General features: G+C 50.8%; 4 protein-coding genes across 4 annotated transcripts; 2 read left to right on the forward strand and 2 right to left on the reverse strand.

Moving 5' to 3' along the window:
- Positions 1-246: 246 nt before the first annotated feature.
- On the reverse strand, positions 247-12767 carry INS49_015218 (uncharacterized protein; the record flags this gene model as incomplete). Its single annotated transcript, XM_043175904.1, has 7 exons — positions 247-254; positions 2732-2906; positions 2983-6345; positions 6406-9900; positions 9929-10426; positions 10492-12584; positions 12650-12767. The coding sequence occupies 7 exons, from the start codon at positions 12765-12767 to the stop codon at positions 247-249; spliced, it is 9750 nt and encodes a 3249-aa protein (XP_043019359.1).
- A 1087-nt stretch (positions 12768-13854) lies between these two features.
- Positions 13855-15369, forward strand: INS49_015219 (uncharacterized protein; the record flags this gene model as incomplete). Its single annotated transcript, XM_043175905.1, has 4 exons — positions 13855-13888; positions 13977-14030; positions 14089-14647; positions 14712-15369. The coding sequence occupies 4 exons, from the start codon at positions 13855-13857 to the stop codon at positions 15367-15369; spliced, it is 1305 nt and encodes a 434-aa protein (XP_043019360.1).
- Positions 15370-16364: 995 nt separating this feature from the next.
- INS49_015220 (uncharacterized protein) lies at positions 16365-19049 on the forward strand (the record flags this gene model as incomplete). The annotated part of the gene is made up of 1 exon (XM_043175906.1): positions 16365-19049. The coding sequence occupies one exon, from the start codon at positions 16365-16367 to the stop codon at positions 19047-19049; it is 2685 nt and encodes an 894-aa protein (XP_043019361.1).
- A 1061-nt stretch (positions 19050-20110) lies between these two features.
- Positions 20111-21604, reverse strand: INS49_015221 (uncharacterized protein; the record flags this gene model as incomplete). The annotated part of the gene is made up of 1 exon (XM_043175907.1): positions 20111-21604. The coding sequence occupies one exon, from the start codon at positions 21602-21604 to the stop codon at positions 20111-20113; it is 1494 nt and encodes a 497-aa protein (XP_043019362.1).
- Positions 21605-24341: the final 2737 nt, after the last annotated feature.

Below are 24341 nucleotides of genomic sequence, written 5' to 3' on the forward strand. Positions count from 1 at the left end.
TTTTATCCTTTCCATACTTTATAATTTAATATATTAGCTAAAGTAAGTTAATAAAAAATAATTATTTAAGTGTAAGCTAGCGGTTAAGCTAGCGGTATTTTTAAAATTCTTTAATCCATGCCTTTTATATAAGCTTTTTTATTTAAAGCCTTAAGGCTATAAACTTATTATATAACTTATAATTAATTAATGTTTAATTATAAATAATTTACTTTATTAATAAAAAGTTCCTAGGCCTTAAGAGTTTTATAGCGCTAAACTAGCTAGTATTAGCTAGCCCGTTTTAAGCCTAAGCCAATACCAAGCTAGCATTACTTTAAGCCCTACCTTATAAAAAAAAAATTTATACATTAAAAATAACCTTAATTAAGCGCCTTCCCTTTATTAAGCCTAATTAATAATAATTATATATAAGTTTTCTTATAATAATTTAAGTAATTATACTTATAATAATTAAGCTAGTTATAAGCATAATACTTAACTTTCTTTATTAAAATTATTATAATATTAATATTTATTACTTTATTATTTTAAAGTTAAGTATTATCTTTTGCTGCTATAATGTTAAAAATGCCTTTATATTATTATAAAGCAAAGCAAAATATTTTAAATATCTTTAATTATTTTTTATAATTAAGTTTTAACTTTGCTAAGGTAATAAATTTATTAATTATAAATAATATTTTATAATTATTTAGCTAAGCTTAGGCCTTAGCTATATAAGAAAGTTAATTAAAGTAAATAAGAAAATCTATTATTTCCTTTTTATAGTATTGTTATAGCGTAATTAAGCTAAGCTTAATATGCCTTTACTTAAAAGGATCTCTAAATATAAGGCAAACCCTCTTTAAAAAGCTTTCTAGCTACCCCTTAAATATCTTTATAAAATTAATATAAAATAAAAATTAATTATGAAAAATTCTTAATTAGCTAAATATATAAAAAAATTAAGCCCCTTTAGTGCTAATTACCTTTTTATTTATTGTAAACTTAGCTCTTATCTTTATTAATTAAGTTACTAAATTTTCCTAAGATAAAAGCTCTTTAAAATAAAGAAGAACTTAATAAGCTGCTATTATTTCTTTTAAATCTTATTATATTAAGTTTTATATAGTTATATTATAAGTTTGTAATATAAAAGGACTTTAAATATATATTATAGGCTAACCTTAAACTTATAAAATAAAAGTGCTTAAATAAAGTTAATATTTAAAGTGCAAAGAAGAAGGTTTACTCCCTATCTATATCTACGTTAAAGCCTATTCTTATAGGGCCAGAGCCCGCTAACTAATCACTATAAGCACAAGCCCAAACCATAACAAATTATATAAATTAATAATAAGATTTATATTTCTTAAAAGGAATATATTTAATAAATTGTAAAATGCTTTAATATAATTAATTATAATTAAAGATAAACTTTTATAAATTTAAATTTATTTTTATAATAAAAATAACTTAATAATATTGCAATAAATATAATAATATATTAATTACTTATTAAATTTATTAATTCTTTTATTATTAAAATAAAACTTAATTTTGCATTTTTTTATATAATGCTTTTAATATTTAATATAAAGCTTGCAATTTATTATTTAAATATTATAAAGGAAGTGCTTTAATATATTTAATATATATTAAATTATAATTTAAGATTTTTAATATAAATATTATTATTTTAATTTATTATACTTAATATATACATTAATACTTTTTATAATATTAATTTAAATAATTTAAAATTATTTAATAAATATATATAATTCCTTAATAATAACTTAATTACTTAATTATTAAAGCGTTAATTTATTATTATAAAATTTATTTATAAGTTAAAATATATAATATATTATTTAATATTATTATATTTTTATTAAATAATTTAAGTATTAAAAAATTTAAATATTAAGTATATTAAATGTTTGCTTATTTTATATATTAATAATTAATTAGCATTTAACTTTATTTAAAATTATAAAGTTAATGCTTAATTAAAATATATTATTATTTATTATTACTTTATTTATAAAGGAATTAAAAAGATATATAATATTTATTATATTATATTTAAAAATAATCTTATTAATATTTATATAAAAGTATTGCTTTATCTTATCTTTAAAGAAATTTATATAAGATTAAGATTAAGATAAATATAAGATTTATATTATTAAATAAGTATTTAAATAGTTAATTAAAAATAATATAAGCGGAATATATAAATATTAAATAACTTTTATATAATAATCTTAATATAAATTATAATAAAATATTTAAATTATATTTTAATTATTATATATTGTATTTTTTATTATTATTAAATGATAATACTTGTAATAAGGGGTGTATTAAAAGGTGCAAGGGCTATACGCCTATATATTAACGCTAGCCTATAAATAAGCTCCTTTTAAGCGTTTAATAACGAGAGACTTCTCTCCTTAATACATAACAATCAACTATTATTTGCTTAATTGCTCCATCAAGATCAATGTACTTGGATGAAATGACAAAAGATAGATCAAAGGCAATAAGATAGGCATGGTCTTGCAACGTTGCCTCGCGTAAAATGAAGTCACATAAGAGCCATTTTCAAAGAGAAAAAAGAGAAAGAGAAGAAATCAGTTCTCTCTCCGGTCTCTGCTCCTACTATATGCGCCTCCTGAACCAAGGATAAGTTCCCTCAGCCAAACAAGGAAATTCTAAGTATAATTGGCATTACTCGCAATACCGAGATGCTGGACATCATTGAGCGTCTTCAGCTGCCCACTCGATAGTCCATCCAGTATTTGGCAGTAAGCCTCGGCCATCTTCGCCACCTTTTGAGAATCCAACACTTGTTTGTAGAACGTGATCTCGGCATCTAGCCGGGATGGGCCCTCATTGAACGCCAGAACAACGTGTTGCTAATGTGTCATCATGTCAGCCTGGTGATCGAACTATTCTGTCTTGACTTGCAGCCTTTTTGCATGTGTCACTTACCTCGTGAGGGTCCCGCTTAGATATGGACCGGAAAGCCTTGGGGTCTTGGGCCTCGCCGCCCTGATATTTGACCTTGCGAATATTCACCAGAGTATCGAAAAGTCCATCGGCACCAACTCCAATGTGTTCCTCGACATGGGCTAGATCATAGGTCTTGTGGCCCAGTGCGCGAATATTATGCTCTTGTAGCTTGCGTAGCGAGTCCAGCAGACTTGAAGAGTGCTGGAACTGGACCCGGCCTATAATCGTTGAAAGCATGGGCCCTACCACAACCTCGGCATCGGGAATATCAACGTCACGGTCTGAAACCAAATGGCCAAACACGACGTCGAGGTTCCCTGTGTGTAGATGAAGTAGTAAAGACCATGAGAACTGCAGCAGGTTTGGCAGGGTGATACCTTCGTTCTGGCAGAAGGCTTCGCGCTCTGGGGTCATCTCGACAGTAAACCTGACTGATCCCATCTCCCAAGGCACGAGCGTCTTTTCCATACTTCTCGCATCCTTTGCTGGAACAAATAGGGACGGTTGAGCGCCCCGCAGCGTGTCCGTCCAAAAGCCATTGCTGGCGTCTATATTTCTGTTGTCGAAGAGGTGCGAAATGTAGCAGCCAAAGTCTGGAACAGAGGCCGGGGAGGGCTCTCTGCCCTGGTAGAAACATTTCCAGTCCAAAAGAAGGTGTGCAAAGCTGACGTGGTCGATCAATATGTGGCTCATGATCAGGTGCACAAAAGTTCGCTTCTGAGGGCTGACATAGACTCTGAGCGACAACGGTGGTGAGCTGTCAGTGAACATGCGCGAACGGACTGTGTCAAGGTGGTGCCTGCAGTGCCCGAGTGCATCCAGCTCTGATGCTACAGGAACAACAGCAGAATCGGTAGGATGTTTCTTCAACAACACCTGAAGCACCCTGTCGAAGCTTGGTGCAGAGATGAATGCAGTCCGCATAATGCCGTGCCGTTCTACTACTTGGTTCCACGTCTTGACTAGCCTGTTCGGTTCATCTGGTGGGTCCATGAGCTCGATAAATGTGTCGAAGACATAGGGCTTGTATGGCTTATCGTGAAACGCTTTGTACATGCGCTCCTGGAACGGGGAACAGGGCCAGATATGCTGCACGTCGTCCCGTGGAAAGGGCAGCAGGGAGACGTCCACCATGAAAGCATCCTGGCCTTGACCGCTCTGTTTCACGGGAGCAACTGATGACACTGCCGCGGAGCCGTTCCCTTCAGGAGGACTAGCGATTACTGCCAGTTGTGCCACAGTCGGGTTTGCCAGCACGTCTTGAGTGGTGACAGCAAGTCCGCGTTCTTTGCATCTCTGCATCACTTGTATGGCGTAAATAGAGTCTCCTCCCAGCCTGAAAAATGACGTATCCAGAGAAAGTCGTGAAATTGGCAGCTCGAGAACCTGTGCCCATATTTCCCTAATCGTCTGTTCCGTAGCACTTCCGCACGCCGTTTGACTGCTGGTGTCACTTTGCATTTCTCGCGCCATCTGCAGCGTTGCATCGTCAATGTTTTCAACCCAGTTCAGGGTCGCCTGGCGGTCAAGCTTGTGAGAGACCTGAACAGGCATCGTCTCAACAACTAGCCAGTCCTCTGGCATCATATAGGCAGGCAGCGCACTCGATAGGATACCCTGTATGCTCTCCAGGCTTTGAGTCACCTCTTTGGTCAGCTTGTTGCTCAGTAGCCTCTTCGATACAAGTCGGACCCTGCTCTTGCCGCTTTCCTCCGGTGGAGGGAGGATCTCTGTAGCCAGGCACTCGAGGCTTAAAGCAGCCACGAGCCGACCTCGAAGTATTCCCGAGCTGGGCATGATAACCATACTGTGCAAGACCTGCGGGGACTTTTCAAGATGATTCTGGATCTCTTGGATCTCGACTCTCTGTCCTCGCACCTTGACCTGTGAGTGATCCTTGCGGCCCAGGATGACTAGACTCCCGTCAGATGTGTATCGAACAAGGTCACCTGTCTTGTATAGCCGGCGATGTGGATCAGCATCAGGCAGCTTGAGCTCAGTATCCAGGCTCCATGACGGCGGTGCAACAAAGGAGGCTGCAGTCTTCTCTGGGTCCCCAAGATATCCTTTCCCCACAATTGGCCCATCTATTACAAGCTCGCCGATGGCTCCAATTGGAAGGAGGACATCATGGTAGTTCGGATCCACTATCCAGCCCCGGCAGCCAACAGGCCAGCCAATGTTCCCAGCATTGGAGTCGGGGGTGAATGGCGCTCCAACTGTACTCGTGACGCTGCATTCAGTTGGGCCGTAAGATGGTCGCATGCGGACTGTGCCTGCCCACTGCTTCACCAGGCTACCACTCATCGGCTCTGCATGAACAGTGATGAATTTGACTGAGGGCAGGTCGCTGGGTGACATGGTGCGTATGAACGAAGGCGTGAACGCCGCCCAGTTCACTTGGGCGCGTCTCACGAAGCCCGGGACATTAGCAAGGCGATCCTGCTCAGAGGGGATGCAGATGCATCCACCCGCAATCAGAACAGTGAATATCTCCTCGAGAGATGCGTCGAAGCAGTAGCTGGTGAACTGCAAGACGCGTGAATCTTCTTCGATCTGGAGCCACGTTCGGTTGTGCCTGGCGGCCGAGCAGAACGAGCGGTGCTGTATCACTACGCCCTTCGGATTCCCGGTACTTCCGCTGGTGAAAATTATGTAGAGGACACTTGATGGGTCAATCTCCAGGGGCAAATCACACTCCTGTTGTGGTGTTGGTAGGAAGCTGGCTATTGTTGACTGATCCACAGTCAATGTTGTTGGGAGAATCCCTGAGATCCGGGCTGCATTTGCCGCAGAAGACAAACCCAAGGCTGATCCAGTTTGTTTAATGATACTCTTGATTCGTTCCACCGGACCATTGGGATCGACGTGCACAAAGGCGGCGCCCGCCTTGGCGACAGCCAGCATGGAGACTACCGCCCAAATGGACTTTTCAAAGCATAGGACGACAATAGACCCCATGCTGCAACCCAGGAATCGCAGTTGTTTTGCGAGTCTGGTTGACTCGGTGTCCAGTTCGGAGAAGGTAAGCTCCCCATCCCACGACCAAATCGCAGGACGTGATGGTTGCTTTGCAACTGTCTCTGTGATGAGTTCATGAACAAGTCGATTCTCGGTGTCCCAAGGCTGTGCATTCCATTTTTGAATCTGATCCTTGTCTCTGCTTGTGGCGATGCTAGTAGTGCCGATATTGCCATTGGGCTCAGAAATGATCTGTTGTACTGCTTTTTGGAACACCTGGAGTATGTTCGTTGCCTCGCATCGTGACATGAACAAGGTTGGGTATTCCATCGACAGCTTGAATTCTCCATTCTCCTCCGTGATGCCCAACGCCACGTCGTACTGTTCAAATTATCAGTGGGGTACGGCGCAAAGCTGAGTTGTGGTGTCTCCACGACTTACCTCACTCGTATCGCATGCATGTATAAGTTCGAAGTGCAGTGAGTTCGTTGGACCTCCTGATGCAGAGACTCCACCAGACTTCTGGATGTTGAGGATTGTGTTGAACAACGGCTCATCGCCCCGCTTGATCGCGTGTAGGATCTTGGCCAGTGAGATGGCTTGGCGAGACATGTGCTCTATGTCGTCCTCCTGAATTCTTCTACACAGCTCAATTGCAGTAGACTCTGGGTGTATTCTGGCTCGCATTGGGAGCATACTGGCCATAGGACCAACAATCCTTTGGGCCCCTGGAACTGGTATGTCTCTTCCAGAAGAGAGAACGCCAAACACAACGTCGTCGGAGTTCAAATACGTCCTCAGTACCCATGCCCAGGCGGCTTTGAACACAACAGCTGAGGTGAGATCCATCTTCTGTGAAGCCAGATTGAGATTCCTACTTTCTGGGATGACACCCTCCGCAACCTCGAAAGTTGGTTCCTCGATTTCAGGCTCACTTCCGTCGCTCGAGGTAGGGTAGGTCAGCCTACTTGGGGTGACTGCATCGAGATAATTTTCCCAATACCGGGTCGTGGCGGTATGATCTTGTCGACAGACGAAGTCAATGTAATTTGCGTATGGAGTGGTTTCTGCCTCCATCCGGCCCTCGTAAGCCGCAATAAACTCGCCCACAAGAAGTCTCGACGACGTGCCATCAGTGATGAGATGGTTCTTGCTCAGCATGCAATATACTGAGCCTGACTGGGTCGTGTAGATCTTGAGACCGTGCAAAGATTTACCATTCAGAGGCGAGATGCCTGCCGTTTTCGATCCAGTTGCCCACACTTCAGACAGTGCTTTCTCGTCTTCCAGCGGCAGACACTGAACGTCCGCATCTGTAGACCGGAGTACAAGCTGCAAGAATGAGCCGGAGTCGTCTTGCCCAAATACTGTGCGGAGGATGGAATGTTTGGCGACCACGGATTTCCAGGCTTCTGCTAGTTTCATAGAATTGAGTTCATAAACCTGCTTATCCGACGGGGCAACTCTGAACAAAAAGTGTTGGCTGTAAACACCATTTGGCTGTCGTAACTGTGACAGCATCAGAGAGTCTTGTATGGGGGAGCAGGGATAAACTGCTTCAACGTCGCCAAGTTCTACGCCCAGTCTTTGGCACGTTGACTCGATCGCATCATATCCATTCCCTGTGGCTATCCCAATGATCTTTGGAACCCGACCGTCTCGACCAAGAACCTGCGAATTTCCAACTTCGAATAGTCGGTCAAAGACAGCTTCGAGACGAGTTGTCCAGTCGCGGATCTGCTCTTGGTGCAACATGTACTTGTTCCACTCGATTTCGAGCACCAGACCATCTTCTTGCATCATGGAAAGCACGGATATCAAGGAGTATCGGCGCGACGTGCTTCTCTGGCGACTTCTGAGCGCCGAGAGTGTCGATTGTAAGTCACCATCACATCGTTGAAAGAGAGACTCGGCCTTCTCGACTTGGTGGAATGTCCCAAGATGGTTCAAGACGACTTCCATTGGCAGGTGGTCGACAAATCCAGTACTATCGCCACATACATTATCGCCTAGCATGGCTGATGCAAAGTAGGAGAAGCCATTGAGCGGCATGAGCTTCCTCCAGCCTCTCACCTTGGTCAGACCACGAATTAAGTCACCATCCTCCATTTCTGAGGGCGACAGTTGAACTGGTGAGAAAGTGGTAAACCAGCCGACCGTGGATGATGCATTTAGGCCAGGCTTGAATTGTTCGCGGCCGTGACCTTCCAGGAATAGAGAGGGCGGTCGTCCAAAGACCTCGGAGAAAGAGAAGATGATGCCGATACTAAGGAGATCGAGCAGCTCGCACCCCATTGGCTCACAGAGCGATTGCAGTTTCTTCATTAGGCTTCCGTCAAGTTTTCCCTTGTAGGCCTCGGTCGCCTCGAAAGTATTCTTCTCTTGGTCCACTGCCCAATATGACCGGTCGTAGAATGAGAATGGTGATGATATGACGGACGGCAAGTCCAACTGGGAAACAAACTGCTGTTGCGCCAGGCACCATGCTCTGAAAGACGTAGGTTCGGGTGCAATATTTGTCCCGCCTCGCAGATGATCTTCGAGTTCCTGTACAATTATGCGCCAAGATACGGTGTCAATGACCAGGTGGTGTATTGTCACAGACAGCAGCACACGGTCTTTTCCCCGGAAAAGGTCGGCAGCAACCAAAGGCCCTTTGACAATGTTGATGGCGGATTTCGCCTCCGTGATACTCTCCAAGATATAGTCGTCACGAGCCCAAGAATGGAATCTGAGTCTGACCACATGACTTCCTGCAGCTTCTGTTATGGGTGCAATGCGTTGAGACCAGTGACCTTGGAAAGACGATTGGTCTTCAGTTTTGAAGAATCGTGCGCGGAGCATGGGGTGGGCGCCCAGCACAGCTTGGAATGCAGAAGCCAAAGCATCTTCGTCGATTGGACTGCGGACTTTCAAGGCAATCGTTTGTTGGTCGAAAGGGTCTCCCTGGCCATTGGAGACTCGGAAATGCAAGCGCTGTATCGGTGAGAGTGGGAAAGGATCTTCGTCCAACCCAACAGGTTGTTCGTTCTTGATTGCTGCGCCGCTGGATTGAGGGGGAAATAAAAGTGGCAGCGGAAGAGACTTCGCTAGGCGTTCGATATTTCGATGCCGAAGTATATCTGCTCCCGAGAAAGAGAGACCTTGTCGGAGGGCCAGGCTGGCAACGGTCATGGCCGAGATCGAGTCACCCCCAAGGCTAAAAAATGAACTAGTCCATTGGATTTCATCCGGAGGAATGTTCAGCACCTCCGCCCAAAGGTCTCTGATTCTGATCTCCGTAGCATTACCTGGTCGTTCCAGGCTTTGCTCCTCCATGCGGCTGACAAAGGCAGTGTACTTATCAGAATTCAGGTGCTCCAGGTAATGGATCACCTTTTTCCTATCCAATTTGGCTGATGAGTTCTTCGGTATTTCCTTAACGACGAGCCACAGCTCAGGCACCATGTAAGCCGGTAATTTCTCTTCGAGAGAATTTCTCATGCTTGATATGAGACCGCACCAACTACCGTCAACCAAATCGAGCTCACAGGATGGAGAGGCGGACACCTTCGCGGTGCTGTCGGCGTGAGAAGTTCCCTCCTGTGATTTTGGTGATACCACAGCCACAAGCCTGTTTGTGCAGGGCCCTGATTCTGGTACCATCATCAGTGCATGCTGGACGTATGGGTCTAGGACCAGCTGTCTCTCAATCTCCCCCAGCTCGATTCTCTGTCCGTGGATTTTGACTTGGCCATCCCTCCGGCCCACGAAACGAAGATGACCTTTGGAGTCGTATCTGACCAGGTCGCCTGTCCGATACATGCGTCTGTCGGGTGCCCACTCCAGGCCTCGAACAAACGCCGCAGAGGTCAGTTCGGGCTCGTTGACATAGCCTCTTGCAAGGATGGGGCCCTCAATGAGCAATTCCCCAACGGCACCAACCGGGGAGAGCTTCTGGGGATCATCGGGCCGGGTGACCCACGTAGCACATCCCGGCAGTCCCAATGTCAGAGGGCATGCTATCAGCAGCGATGTCCGCGTTGACGGTACTGGTGACGCAGCACTCGCTGGGCCCGTATACTTGAATTAGGCTGGACTCGCCCGCCCTGGCCCACTCGCGTATGTTTCCAAATGTCATGGGCTCACCGCCGAGAACCATCGTCTTCAACGTGGTGAATTCACGCCGGGTAAGCATTTCGGCAAACGATGGTGTGATATGAGCCCAATTTGCCTCTGAACGTAGCGCAAATGCTGCCAGGTCTGGCACGCTCAGTCGGTCTTCCTCGCTGGGGACACAGAGACAGCCTCCCAGGACGAACGTCGTAAGGTGGTCCTCCATGCTGGTGTCGAAACCGTACGACGCAAACTGGAGAACTCGGGTCTTGCGGTCAATGTGCAGATTGGAACCGTGTGTTCGAGCAGCATGAGAATATGCCCCGTGCTCGACGATGACCCCTTTCGGCTCCCCGGTGCTGCCCGACTAAGGTTGAGCTGTCAGTTTGCAGGCCATCTCAGGCTAGCAGGTTTTTGGATGGATATACATACTGTGAAAATGACATATGCTGGGTCACTGGGCTTCGTTGCCGGTAGGCCATTGTCAGTCGAACCGATCGATAGAGACTGGTCGAGGGACTGCGGCTCCAGAATAATAGTGTGCTGAGCCAGCAGGGCACACTCCTTGGCCAACTTGGGCGAGCAAATAACGACACTCTCTCCTTGGTTTGCTACCTCCAGCTGCTTCAAAATCTTGCGCCGTCGTTGGTTAGGATTTGACATGTCGAGCGGAACAAAGGCATTTCCGCTCTTCATGACCCCCAGCAACGCAACCGAGTACCATTTTGATTTCTCAAAGCACAAAGTAATGTACTTCCCGGGACCAAGTCCTCGCTGGATGATCAGATGGGCCAGAGCGCTGGAGGCCGTATCTAAAAGTTCATAGTCCATGTGACCATCCCAGGCGTGGATCGCGGGCAATCTGGGATGCTTGCGTGCCGTCAGCTCGATTAATTCGTGGACACAGACAGGTTGCAAACCTGGGGCCTTGAGGCTTCGGGCATTCCAGAGACTCATTTCTTGGATGTCGTAGGGACTGGCTGTGGTCACTTCGGAAACTCTGAATGACGAGGAATCCCGCACCGTTACCATCCGATCCAGAATAGCGGCGAAAGTATGGGCAATATTCTTTGCCATAGTGTGGGAAAGTGTCGTGGAGGAATAAGCCAGTCGAATCCTGAGGGCAACATCGGTGTAAATGGCCTTGACAACGATGTCCAGGTCCGACGCATTGTGAGATGACACCAGCTTAATAAGTTGGTCGCTGTCATCGACTAACTTCGAAGGACCGTAGAATGTATTGACCACGGTATTGAACAGCTTGGATTCGCTGTTTCCCAAAATGCGCTGGACATTTCGCAGTGAAAAGGATTGATGAGGAAGGGCGTTACTGAAGTCGTCTCGGATGGTGTCCACCAGTTCCTGGAGAAATTTGTTCCCGACATCCCTGATGCGGCAAACCATGAGGTTCATCATAGGCCCAACGATTCCGGTGACTCCAGGAATTGGCAGGCTTCTTCCTGAACAGAGATATCCAAAGCACACATCGGGGTCACCCGTGTAAATGTGGAGCACTTGAGCCCATGCTGCCTGGACAGCTGTGGCCACCGTGATTCTGGAGTCTTGGCAAAATTGGCGAAGACATGTCAGGCTGGTTGAGACTGGCACCTCGATGAGCTCAGAAGAACCTGCCGGGTGCTCCTTGTTATCGTTCAGGGCAGGAAAATGACACGGTTGGACAGCATCAAGATATTCGATCCAATAATCCAGCGCTCGGTCTTCATCTGTCCATAGCTGCAAATATTCAATATACTTGCCATATCCAGTGGGCGGGCTCTTCAAAGACAAACAACCTTGTAATGCTTGCCCAAGCTCGTCGATGATGACGATCATGGACGCTGCATCAACCGTGATATGGTTGAGCTCAACTTTGAGTAGTCTCTTATCAACTCCAGATCCTGCATCAGGATACACTGTGAGCTGATGGTACGTGTCTCGTCCGAGTGTGGAAGGTTTGATGCAGCGAGGGGCGAGGATCATGTCTCTGTCTTCGCTCGTGCCGGCGAGCACTCTACCTGCCGTCTTCAACAGGACAACCGCATCCAGGAGCCTCCCCGAGCTGGAATCCGAAGTCTCGACGTAGATTGTGCGGAGGGTCTGGTGCCGATGGACGATTTGCTGCCACGCGTCTTGTATGTGATCAAGAGTGGAAGAAGACGGGATCTGATAGACGCTCGTGGTCTGGTAGACCGAAGATCCCCCCATCCTCTGCCCGATGTACATATTTTCTTGCATCAGACTGCATGGATAAATGTCTTCAACGCATTCGAGGCCCAAGCCATGGTGTTTCTGGAGAACATTCTCGATATTACTGAAGTCGTACTCTTTCGGCATCAGTCTGAATCTTTTGTGCTTGTCGCATTCTAAGGAGGCTTTTGCATCCGCATCCTTATCAAGTGATTCGCTAGCCTCAGTGGCAAGAGCAGCGTTTTCAGTCAAGGATCGGCTCATTACCGCCTGGTATGAGACTTGGATATGCTTCTCGAGGCATTTTTGGAACAGTACAACGCCCCTAAATGAGTCGCCTGAGTGATGTTTTAATTTATCGTCCTTTGATGAGACTCCAGGTTCGATGGGGAATTTTTCTTACCTCCTAGAGCTATGAATGACGAGTTTACATCCACGTCTTCAACCGGAATATCTAGGACTTGGCAGCATAGAGCCCTGAGCGCGTTGACAATGTCATCCCTGCCATCTCCGATCGACATTATACCTGTCTCCGGTGCTCCCGGGTGATCAATATCTAACCACAGAATTTGACTTGTATAGCGGATAGATGATTTCAAAGTGGCTGAGATAGATGATGTCCAGTGACCTCCAACTTCGACATGTAAAGTTTTGTGTTGTCTTTTCGCCGTCTGATACAACTTCCACATTGAAGTAAGACGAGCCGCTGTGCACGTCACTTCGACCGTGCACGCTAAACTCTGAGATATGATTTGTTTCCTTTTCGTCTACTAGTAATTTTGGAGGCTTGCAGGCCGAGAGGCTCGTCGGACCGAAGACGTATGAACACAGACAGCAACAGGTCTTCTGACTCGCTCCTAACCCGGCCGGTCGTGAGCAGACGTGCCCTTCGCGCCCGTTGCCGCGAGGCAGATTTGCGTATCGTGTGGTCATTCTAGCCAGTGGGCGCCGTGCCAGACGGCCTGGCCAGCACCTACACCTCGGCCTGCGTTCAGGGCAAGTTTCACTGCGGATAATGCTGCTCAGTGATTAGTCAATCTTCTCACCCCTGCCTCACGTCACAGCAGGACTGTGCCATCTGGCGGAGGACCAGATCAAAACATAGTGACAATTCATTCAGTTGGGGGGCTTCTACAGAAGAAAAAAGGAAGGGAAGCCATCTACACTTCGCTGAAAGTGAGGTTGTCCCCAAATATCTAGTGGCTGATGATGGGGTGCGTACCGCAGCGTCAACCCTAACCCTATGCACATCATTGTCCCCGTTCCAGGCTTGAGGGCGTGCTGAAATCAGGGGTGCTTAGAGGTGATAGAGAAGCAGGGGCCACACCCAATTGGTAGCTACATCCTTGTCTACGAGACTTGCTGTAGTGGCCCCACCTTTTCCCTTCGCCCACTCTACGCGTGAAGGCTGACCCAAGGCGCGTCGACCTCGCTCATCTCTTCTCCCGCCGCCAGCCCTCCAGTCCTTGCGACAGATCACGACGACGACCTCCACCGCCACCACCACCAAGATTGGGTCTGAGGCCACTCATCAAGTTGACCTCTCCTCTGCTTAATACAACTCCACCTCGGACTTTTTTCGCCCATCGATCCTGAACGTCCTTAATCATGGCGCCCGCTCCTGTCGTCGACGACGTCGACCGTAAGTCCACCCTCATTTCATTGCCTTGATCGTAGCTATCTGGGAGAGCTCTTGCCGCAGTCAGTTGCTAACCTGACGCTTTCAGCAGTCGATATGGAACAGGATGATATCAATGAGAATGAGGAGAAGATCATCAATGAGGGTATGTGAGCGTCGCAACCACCGTTTGAGCGCCATCACAGACTTACGCCAGCCTACAGAGTATAAGACGTGGAAGAAGAACAGCCCCTTCCTCTACGACATGATCCTGAGCACTGCTCTTGACTGGCCCACTCTGACCACCCAGTGGTTTCCCGACGTGAAGGAGCCCCAGGACAAGAACTACCGCGTGCACCGCCTTCTGATCGGCACTCACACCTCACCGGGCTCCGACAACTACCTGCAGATTGCTGAGGTTGAGATCCCGAAGTCTGCTGAGCCTAACCCCAATGACTACGATGAGGATCGCGGTGAGATTGGCGGACACGGTCGCGAGCCTGCTGCCATCAAGATGAACATCATTCAGAAGATCGACCACCCCGGCGAGGTCAACAAAGCCCGTTACCAACCCCAGAACCCGGACATGATCGCGACCCTCTGCGTCGACGGCAGGATCCTCGTCTACAACAGGACAAAACACAGCAGTCTCAACCCCAGCGGCACCCCAAACCCTGACATCGAGCTGCACGGCCACACACAAGAGGGCTTTGGCCTGAACTGGAGCCCTCACCAGCCTGGTGTCCTCGTCTCTGGAAGCCAAGACCAAACAGTCTGCATCTGGTAGGCCCTCCTATCTTGCCCACCTTGACCCAATCGTGACCTGTTGATCTAACGCCCATTCTAGGGACCTCAACACGATGCGCGGTAAGACGGTCGAGCCGTCCCGGATCTTTACTCACCACCACCGCGTCGTGAATGATGTCCAGTACCACCCTGTCGCGAAGCACTTTATCGGCACTGTCTCAGATGACCTGTCGCTCCAGATTCTTGATACCAGACAGGCCGATTCCACCAAATCGGCGCTTACTGTGCAGAAGGGACACTTTGACGCCATCAATGCTCTCTCCTTCAACCCCGGTTCCGAGTTCGTGATTGCCACAGCATCGGCTGACAAGACCATCGGCATCTGGGATATGCGAAACATGAAGGACAAGGTCCACACTCTTGAGGGCCACAATGATGCCGTGACTTCGCTATCATGGCATCCTCAGGAGATGGGAGTCCTGGGCAGCGGCAGTTACGACAGACGGGTCATCTTCTGGGACCTGACTAGGATAGGAGAGGAGCAGATACCCGATGATGCCGAGGATGGTCCTCCAGAGCTGCTGTTCATGCACGGCGGTCACACGAACCACCTGGCTGACTTCAGTTGGAACCCCAACGACCCATGGCTTGTTGCCAGTGCGGCCGAGGACAATGTTCTTCAGATCTGGAAGCCTGCCGACTCTATTGTTGGCCGAGAGATCAACACCGATATGCCCATGGAGGAGATGGACCGTTAGCTTGAGTTCGATATACATCACGTGGAGGACCGGCAGATGCCTGCCTCCGAGACCATCGGGTCGCGCACAAGGCTATCAGTGGGTGATCCAGAGGAGACGTGAAGCAGAGGCAACCATTGCGGATGCGTGTAGTAAATTGTAGGGTAGGAGTCGCTTGGAAGTGCATCAGTTTGGAGAGAGGCATCCAACTGAATGAATGCTTGACGACGGACGCTACTACGAGAGCAAGGGGAAATAATGACAAAAAACATGGCTTTGAAGTTACCTCCGGTACGTGTACATTTGGGCAGTAATACTCAGGGAGCTGGATTGAAATCAGGAGAATCTTGGCATACAGCCACAAGTTCTGATTTTCCTCACAGCACTATCTCGTCACATCACCCACCGATTTGAGGCTTGCCGTTTGCGTGTTGGAGACGCGTAGCTTGCGTAGCTTGCGTAGCTCTTGCAGTATGGGAGGCCCAGCTTTTACTTGACTTTCAAGTCACTTTGCTCTTCGCCCCTCCGCCAACAGAAGTTGTTGGCCAGCTGGCCGGTTACGTGCTCCCTCACCGAGTGTTTCTTCCAGTCTGTCACTCCGTCTCCTTCATAGGCCCCTTACGCAGAAAGTGAGGTGAAATTCACCAGTGCTACACACAATCGAAGCGTTGGGCAGGAGGTTCCCACCAATCGTGTCTGTTATTTTCCATCCCATCTTCGTGGTCCCTCGCACACAATGGGATTGATACCATTGAGCTCTATTGTCGTACGCAGATGAATAGAACCCCTCCTGTCAACATAAATACACACCCTTGTTTTCAGAGTCCCTCCATTTAAGATCGATTGATCTCGCCCTTCTTGACCATTCCTGCTTTCTTCGACCTCGTCTCTACTATCCACTCTCTCTTGACAAGACTACTGGTCTTCAAACCACTCGCCAATTATCAACGAGTTCAGCAGCGACTTGTCATCCCCAATCAACCTACGTCATTTCATCCCACAAACAAGGCAGCAAGATGGAGAACACTCAGCATCAAGGTAGCTACAGCGTGTCTGGTGGTGACATGATGCTAGACCCAGAAGTCATCGGCCTGATGAACGATTTGGACCTTGTCCGTCGCGCCACGAGCAGGCCATTGACCATGGAAGAGCAGGCCCACGCCCTGGGCCAGATCATCGGCGAGAAGCAGGCACGAAAGCGGGAAGCCCAATCGCAGTTTGACGAGGAAGCGATGGCGGAGGCCGCAAGAGCCATGAAGCGACCCCGAATCGCATCGAACGCCGACTTCAGCGGCGCGCACAAGATGTATGCCTGCGGCCCCGAGGAGAAGCCCAACGGGTGTAACGGCAGCGGCGACAATGTCTTCGACGACCTCATGTTCGACAACGAACTCCTTGGTCTCGCCACCAACTTCTATGGCGCACACTCTACCGAAGTCCACGACCTCCGCTGCGTCCAAGATACGAGCCAGGGCGACCTCGTCCCCACGTACAAGCCTGGTTTCAACCTCCTCGAGTCAGTCTGCTCCAGCACCTGGCTCGCCGTCGAGGTGGCCAAGCACTTGCGCGTCAGCGACATCGTCAACCTCTACAGCACCAGCAAGACCTTCCACAACCTCCTCGATGAGCACTGGCAGTCCAGCATCTTCGCCTGGGCGGAGCACATGGCCCCATCCTCCTTCCGTATCTTCTACTGGAAGTTCTACGGCTGCTACGCCCGCAAGGACCCCTCAGGAACCACCTGGGAGGCGCCAGGCATTTTCGCGGACGCATTCCCCCAGCCACCCTGGGCGAAGAGCCGCCCCGTCACCGCCGCCGACAAGACCGTCCGCTCGGTCCCCGGACTGCGATATCTCGCGATGCTCGTCAAGAGGGAGGTCCGCGTGCGCGACATCCTCGCAATGCTGGCACGCCGCGGCCACCGCCTACCGACCAAGTGCCACGAGGCCGTCAAGAAGATGTGGATGGTCATGGACCTGCCGACCAACACCCTGCGGCGCGCCTTCATCCGCAGCACTCAGCTCTGGACCCCCGAGGACATCTACAACGCGCAGATGTTCATCACCAAGCTTCAGATGCGCTTCAACGAGCCCCTCTTCGGGCCCGACGCCCCCCTGGCCGTCGAGACCATCCTGGGCGCCCAGGAGGGCCTCACTCCGCTGTGGCAGATCCTCCGTGCCAAGAAGTACACGGAGCTCCTGGAGGCGATTCAGATGCGTGTACGCTACCTGGCCGGCAGCCAGACGATCCGCAGCTCCCGGAGCTGGGAGCAGCGCTACGGCGTCCCCGAATGGCAGCTAGGCACGGGACACCTCGAGGGCTGGGGCGCCGGCCAGATCCACCTGTCCCGTCCCGACGAGCTCATCATCGAGGAGGCGGCCAGGCGCGGCATAAACCTCAAGGACCAACTCACCTACATGGCGTTCTGGGGCCACGTCGACTGGCGGAGGCGCGCCAACCTCGTACCCACCGAGGAGGAGATGTACATGTCCGACGACGAGCTCCCGGCCCTGCCGGCCCACGAGAAGGGCCCCGACGGCATATTCGGAAACTGTGGCAACGTCCCGTTCGATTACAGCGAGTGGACGCCCAAGCACGCCCTCCTGGCGAGATGGGACACGCTGACCGACAAGGAAAAGCTGGCGCTCAGGGAGCACATTGGACGCGACGAGACGAAGCTTATTGCGCATGAGGACGACGACGAGGGCTTCTGGGACCTGAACCAGTTTGAGCTGGGCCGTCTCAACCAGGGCAAGGAGGGCAAGACTGCCGTCTCAGCCCCTAACAACTACGATAGCGAGGACGACTGTGAGAGCGACGAGAAAGTCAAGGAGCATGTGCACGACGAGAACTGCGTGTGTGAGGATTGCGTCGCCTGGTTCAACGGCTCCGACGCAGACGATCACGACGGCTCCTGCCTGTGCACCGAGTGCTTGGACCAGGCGGACTACGAGGCTGAGCAGGAAGACGACGCCGAGCAGGAAGACGACAACTCCGAGGACGAGGATGACGACTCCGACGACGAGGACGAACTGGTCATCACCCCCACGAACCCCATGCCCCAGGACGTCCTTACCAACCCGACCCTCCGGGACGCGTGGAACGGCCTCAGGCGCCAGGACCGGCAGGCGGTGGTCACCACGCTAGACAGGCAGCGCGAGCAGGAGAGGGCCGTGGTTGCCGCCGCCGCCGCCGATGTCCAGGCGCGCGGCATCGCGCGTGAGTTCCCTCACATCACGGACCCCGTCAGCCTGGCGCTGCTGCACAAGCTGGACGGAATTGAGAACCAGCCTGCCGGAGACGAGAGCGGCTTCGAGTCCGACGTCTCTGACGATGCCGATATGGAGGACGAGGGCTACGAGGATGAGGAGATGGTTGACGAGGGAGATGACGCCGCCGGCGACAACGACAACGAAAACGACGGCTTCAGCGACTCCTCCATGGACGATGAGCAGCTCAAGGCCCTCGCGGACCTGGACTACTCGGACGACGAGCTCGATTTCGACATGGGCAACTTCCAGGCCTTGCTGACCAGGGGTCGGGACGACGGCAGCTACCACTACCGCGCCGGCCGCCCCAGCGGTGGTGGAGAAGGCGACAACGATGAGGAAGAGGATGCCTTCGGCGTGGCTCACGAGGCCGACCTGAAGTCCCCGGGCCTCGCTGCTGAGATGCGACTGCCGGATACCATCAACTACTAGGCTGGCTCAAATATTCGTTGGATGCTCCCGTCTGGGCTCCTGGGTGAGCTGTTATGTTGTGTGGGCTAGCAGATGGCGGGGTGAAGGGCGTAGGGAGATCTCTACCGGACCACAACTTTGCGCTTTCCAGTAAAGTTTGTGGATGGCGGACAGCGATTGCAACATGTCGATCAATGGAAAAGGAAATAACGAACAACAAGGGGGGGGGGGGATAGGGTCAGGTTTGGTGAGCGAATGTGGCTTAAGGGTATGGTCCATTTTATGGGCCTGGACTCTCGTCAAGCCGCAAATTTTCCTTGCTGAGAATCTCGTCCCAGCTGTCTCTGTTCAGCAGTGAGCGAAAGGGAAGGCTCTGGAGAGCATCGCCCAAGTTTCTGCTTGTACCCGAGGCACGACATACCACGGATCATCTGTTGATGACCTATGGACATTTGACACGCGCAAGTCATTTGACTCTTTGTCACACGCTAAAGTTCTGGCTGATAGAGGGATCTGGGGTGGCTTTCTGAGACGTCTGAGTGAGTGACTGGTACGTAGTTTGAAGACCACTGTGCAGATATCTCAAGTAGGATAGCTTCCCCCAATGGAACTCTGGCAGAGCCCATAATTATTCATTCATCCTTGCAGTTTGGAACGAGAAGTGGAAACGAATCGGAGAAGCACACGACTCCTTCATTGGGACGTCCAACATATGTAGTCATCAAGGTGCAGTAATTGGATTTGCACCAGGCAAGCATACGCCAAATCGAACATGGATCAATCCTCATAGTCTTCATAATCATCATAAGGTACATACATACAGTACACATGTGTTTGCCCGTACTAACTTGCATTCTAGAAAGCACTTTCCCCCATGGGTTTCTGTATCTGGGTATATTCAGTCAATATCTTTTGATTCTCCTCTGCGTTTTGTTCACCAAGAAACACAACTGCGATATGGGCGTCTTCCTCTGTCCATAGAGTACAGACAACACAAACATAACAATTCAGCTGTAATATCACCTCTGGGGGGAAACCCAACGCCAACGGGCAACAATGCAATCAGCTACAGGGCAAGCCGACTACTCCGTCGCAATTGATTTGCCTTTGCCTTTGAGCAACTCGCGAAGGGTTCCTTCAGCTTGGCTTCGGGCTGCAGAGGAACTGCTTGGTTGCGGGGAGGCTACTGCGCCCGACAACGCAGTCTTCCATGGAACCCAATCAGTCAATCCAGATCTCGCTCCGGGATTGGAGGCATTTGAGTCCTCTTGTCGTGAGTGCCGGTTCGCGTGTGCATATTCTGGAGACTCATCACGGCCAGGAGACTGTGCTTGGCTGCTGCGTGGAGAGTCGGTGCCCAATAGCTCGTTTGGTGTCGTCCGTATCTCGAGATGACTGCTAGATGTCTGTGGTAATGACGGTTCGCTCACGAGAGCGGCAGATGAACTCCGCGGCGTCGTCGCCGCCTCGTCGCCTGGCTGGTTGTATTTGGAACTGTCAGCGTGGATGATGGCATTGGCAAAGGACTTCGACCCCTTCCTTGTTGGTTCTCTGGGCTTCGGCACTCCAGCAAGAGGATTGGCGCCGTTGCCCTTGCCGGTATTGGGGGATCCGGAACCACTCCGGCCTGACTTCGAAGAGGCCCGCCCGCGTACTTGATCTTTGAGCTCTGACGCCGACTTCTTCTTTGACTTATCCTCTTCAGAGGACCTGCTTGATGACATGATAGTCTCCAGTGTACCGTAGGCTGCGCTCTGGCGGCGCCCAGTACTTCGGCGTTTGCGGTGCGATCGTGCACTAGCACTGTTGTCCTCGTCGCCCGACTGAATGGCTTGCAGCGTCAACCCGTTTTGGCTCTGGCTGTTCTTGGTGTAACCTCTTCTCCGGATAGATGACGACGGAACGGCACTGACAAAGGATGCCCCTGAGCCATGCGGTGCCACATGCACCTCGTACTGGTTGCTCAAGCTATAGCGCGAGCGCGCGTATATCTCGGCAATACCATCGAGGGCATTGTCCATCTCACTGGACTGGGCTTGAAGGTTGGCCATGATCGCCTTGAAGGAGAACGCCTCATGCGGCGGCAGAGTCTCGGCTGGGACCTCGTCCTGGCCCTGTCTCCAGGGCCACAACTTCTTCTTGGCGTTTCCCCGCGCCATGCTCAGTAAGCTGCCATTCTGTGACCCTCCAGCGGGTCTGGAGTGGGCGGTCGGAGAGATGTAGGAGATGGATGTCGAGGTAGTCGAAGGAGGGCCTCGACGATTGCTAGCACGCCTAGCCGAGTTTGAGTTGGAGCGGGAGTGCCCCTGCGACGGGGATGGTCCGCTGTAGGTCCTGACTATGACGGGCTTGGAATAAGTCTTGCTCTGGGCGCCGGTGGACCTTTCATATTTGTGGCGAGCAACCGGTGAAGGGAAATTGCTGTTCAGCTCCCGAAGTGCCAGTGTCCGGTGAGCTGCGGTGCTGTCATCGAGGGGTATGGGTTTACCCTCTGCGGTCGACGGCACCAGGGAAGCAATAGAGGTATTGTTTGACTGAAAGAACAGAGGGAGGGAGAAAGGAAGACTGGACCTCATGGGAGTAGGGGACGGCTTTTGAGGACCAGCTCGGGTATCATGAGATTTAGGAGCGGCAGGGACATGGGTTGGAGAAGAAGAGGTGGCAGGGGCCGGGCCGGGGCATGGGGAGGAGGAGGAGGAGGAGGCGTTCTGGGTGCGGCCGGGGGAGTCGGAGGGTGTGGGTGGGTGATGACGGGAGCCAGGCTTGGTGGAGGGGGAGATGTGAGAGGAAGCGTCCGTATTCATGTCTCCACTCTCGAGCGCGTGTTCGCCCTCCAGAGGCCGTTGATTATGTGGCTTATCATATATATACAGCGCGGTGAGGATGCGGGAGGCGATGTGCTGCCGTAGCACGTATGCAGGCGGATGCGAGTGTAAGTCGTACTGGGTTGTAGCATGGGCTTGGCCCCGTGTTCGAGCTTGTGTGCAGGTGGTGGCAGCGACGGGGATTTGGAGAGGCGCGCAGGGCGACGATAGGCAGGTGCTCGCTCGAGTGGCCCCGGCAGACAACGGTCGGTGTAGGCAGGCGTCACAAAGAGTCTTGTCGCGGGTAGAGGGCGAGTTGAGGTATCATGGTGTGGTCCTTTGGCTTCTGGGGAGCTGTATGTCTCAGATGGAGCAGGTGTTGAAGAACACCACCTCGGGAATGCGATTGATGGATTGGCACTGGCGGGCGCGCGTGTGACCTCCGATTGTCGATTGAACAGACGCACTGTAATCTCGAGAGTGGTGGTCGGAGGAGGTGGGGTGGGAGGCAGTGGCTGCTGCTTGTCCGGCCGATGACGAGCAGCGGCAGCAGAGAAAGACGGCGGCGACAGAGGCGGATGCGCGATGCGAGATGCCTCGAGTCGAGTTGTCGTATCGCGTGCCGTGTCGAGCCCGGAATCAGTCAACCCTGGAAAAGAAAAGGAAGGGATTGAAATGAGAAGCGGACGCGCGAATGCGTTGTCTGATGGGATTCAATCAACCGTTGCTGTGCGCTGTTCCTGCTCTGCCCTCTCACAGCAGCGGCAGCGGCAGCAGCAGAAATGTGTCGAGAGAGGAGAGGAGTCGTCTGTTTTAGGGTGAAGCTGTCTGGCCCGCCATTGGACCGGGCGCGATGCCTTTTGCTGCAAGCTGCAGAGCAGTCGTGGCTGCCCTTCAAAGGCAGGACGGCGTGCTCACTAACTCCCGCCTTCCCTGCAGCACGGCAGAGAATGCCCGTGTGCTGTACATGCATTTACTGCCGTTCGCCCCGACGTCTGGAAGTACCCAGACTACCTACCCAGACTAATACGTGGTGCGGGGCCGGGGGATGGTGGCAGGTACGTACTCCCGCACTCCACGGCCGAGTGGTGGCCCGGTTCCTTCCCCGTGGGCCTAGAAGGCCTGAGCACGGACTTCTCCTCCCCATGCTTCAGGACCATGGGAGAACAAGACGAGGGATCCTGGCGCCTGTTCATCCCTTCTCTGCCCAGTGCCTGGCCTAGGTTTTCATCCTGTGCAACAGCCGAATGCTGTTCCTAGGTATGCTGAACTAACTACCTAGCAGGACCGGTGCTTAGACATGGTCTAGTAAGTACTGTGAAGTAGACTACATGCGACTTACAACATGAGGTCCATCCATCCCAAGACATTTTTTCCTGATCGGCTTCCTCCATGCCCAGATACCTTCCTACTTAGTACCCAGGAGACAGACATCTACTCGCCGGCTCGTCACCAGAGTCTCTCCAGCAGGCAGCTCCGTCAGATTGCGTGCCCGCCTGTCTTGCTTCCTCATGCAGCACCTCAATAGCCGACGACATAGCTGCCCTCCATGTCTCAATCCCCACCGGAGGAGGAGGAGGAGGAGGAGGAGGAGGAGGACTGCGGCGCCTGATGATGATGATGACGACGATGACTGATCCCGGGGAGTCAAGCCTTTCTCTGTCAGATGCTGCCGGCCGGCCTGCCTGCCTCGCTCTCGTCATGGCGCGCCAAGCTTCTCATCTCAGGTTTGAGTCCACGGGTCCTTTTTCACAAAGTGGCGTGTAACTCGAGATACAGCAAACAAGGCTCCGTGGTCCAATCCCCGCCCCCCTCTGTTCGTGGTCGGCTGCATCCGTGAGCGCGGCCTCTTCCCCCCTTCCGCACGCACGACGTACGGGGGCAGCTTATGCCAGTCGAAGGCAGCGTCAAACAGGTCCTGTCCATCACAGCGTGATCTTGGTGCGCCAGCACGCGCTCACTCCTTTGCTCACCAGTGTTCATGGTGAAAATAAGCACAGCGGATCACCAGACGCAAATTGTGAGTGCTCGTCTGGTACCAACTGCCGTCTCGGGGCAGACGACTGCACGCCATCGGCGACGGTCAGGTCCGACATTCAGACCCCAAGGACCAATATATCCAACGGACCCCGTGACCTTGTCTCCGCTGTTGTCTGAACTGAGTCACGGCGCAAACAAAAACAGCCGCTTCGTGTCGCTTATTTTGAGTACTCAGCCCTACAATGCAACCTCGCTGTAACGTACTGCAATATAGCAAGCAAGACACGCCAAAAAGAAGGAGCATAGACAGAAAATTCCCGACGAGGTAGCATTCTCCAGTCGAGTGCCTGGCTGGCAGACAGACGGGCCCCAGAGCGGGATACCCGAAGACTACCTGGAAGATGTTCTAGGGTATGACGTGTAAGAACACTCTACACCGAGTCTCCATTGACCATGGTAGTTTCCAACCAAAGACAAACTTGATGATCCAGATATCCATGATCTTTAGGTATGCATTCAACGCCACAAG

The sequence above is a fragment of the Diaporthe citri genome (assembly GCF_014595645.1).
Source record: "Diaporthe citri strain NFHF-8-4 chromosome Unknown scaffold_9, whole genome shotgun sequence".
NCBI lineage: Eukaryota > Fungi > Ascomycota > Sordariomycetes > Diaporthales > Diaporthaceae > Diaporthe > Diaporthe citri.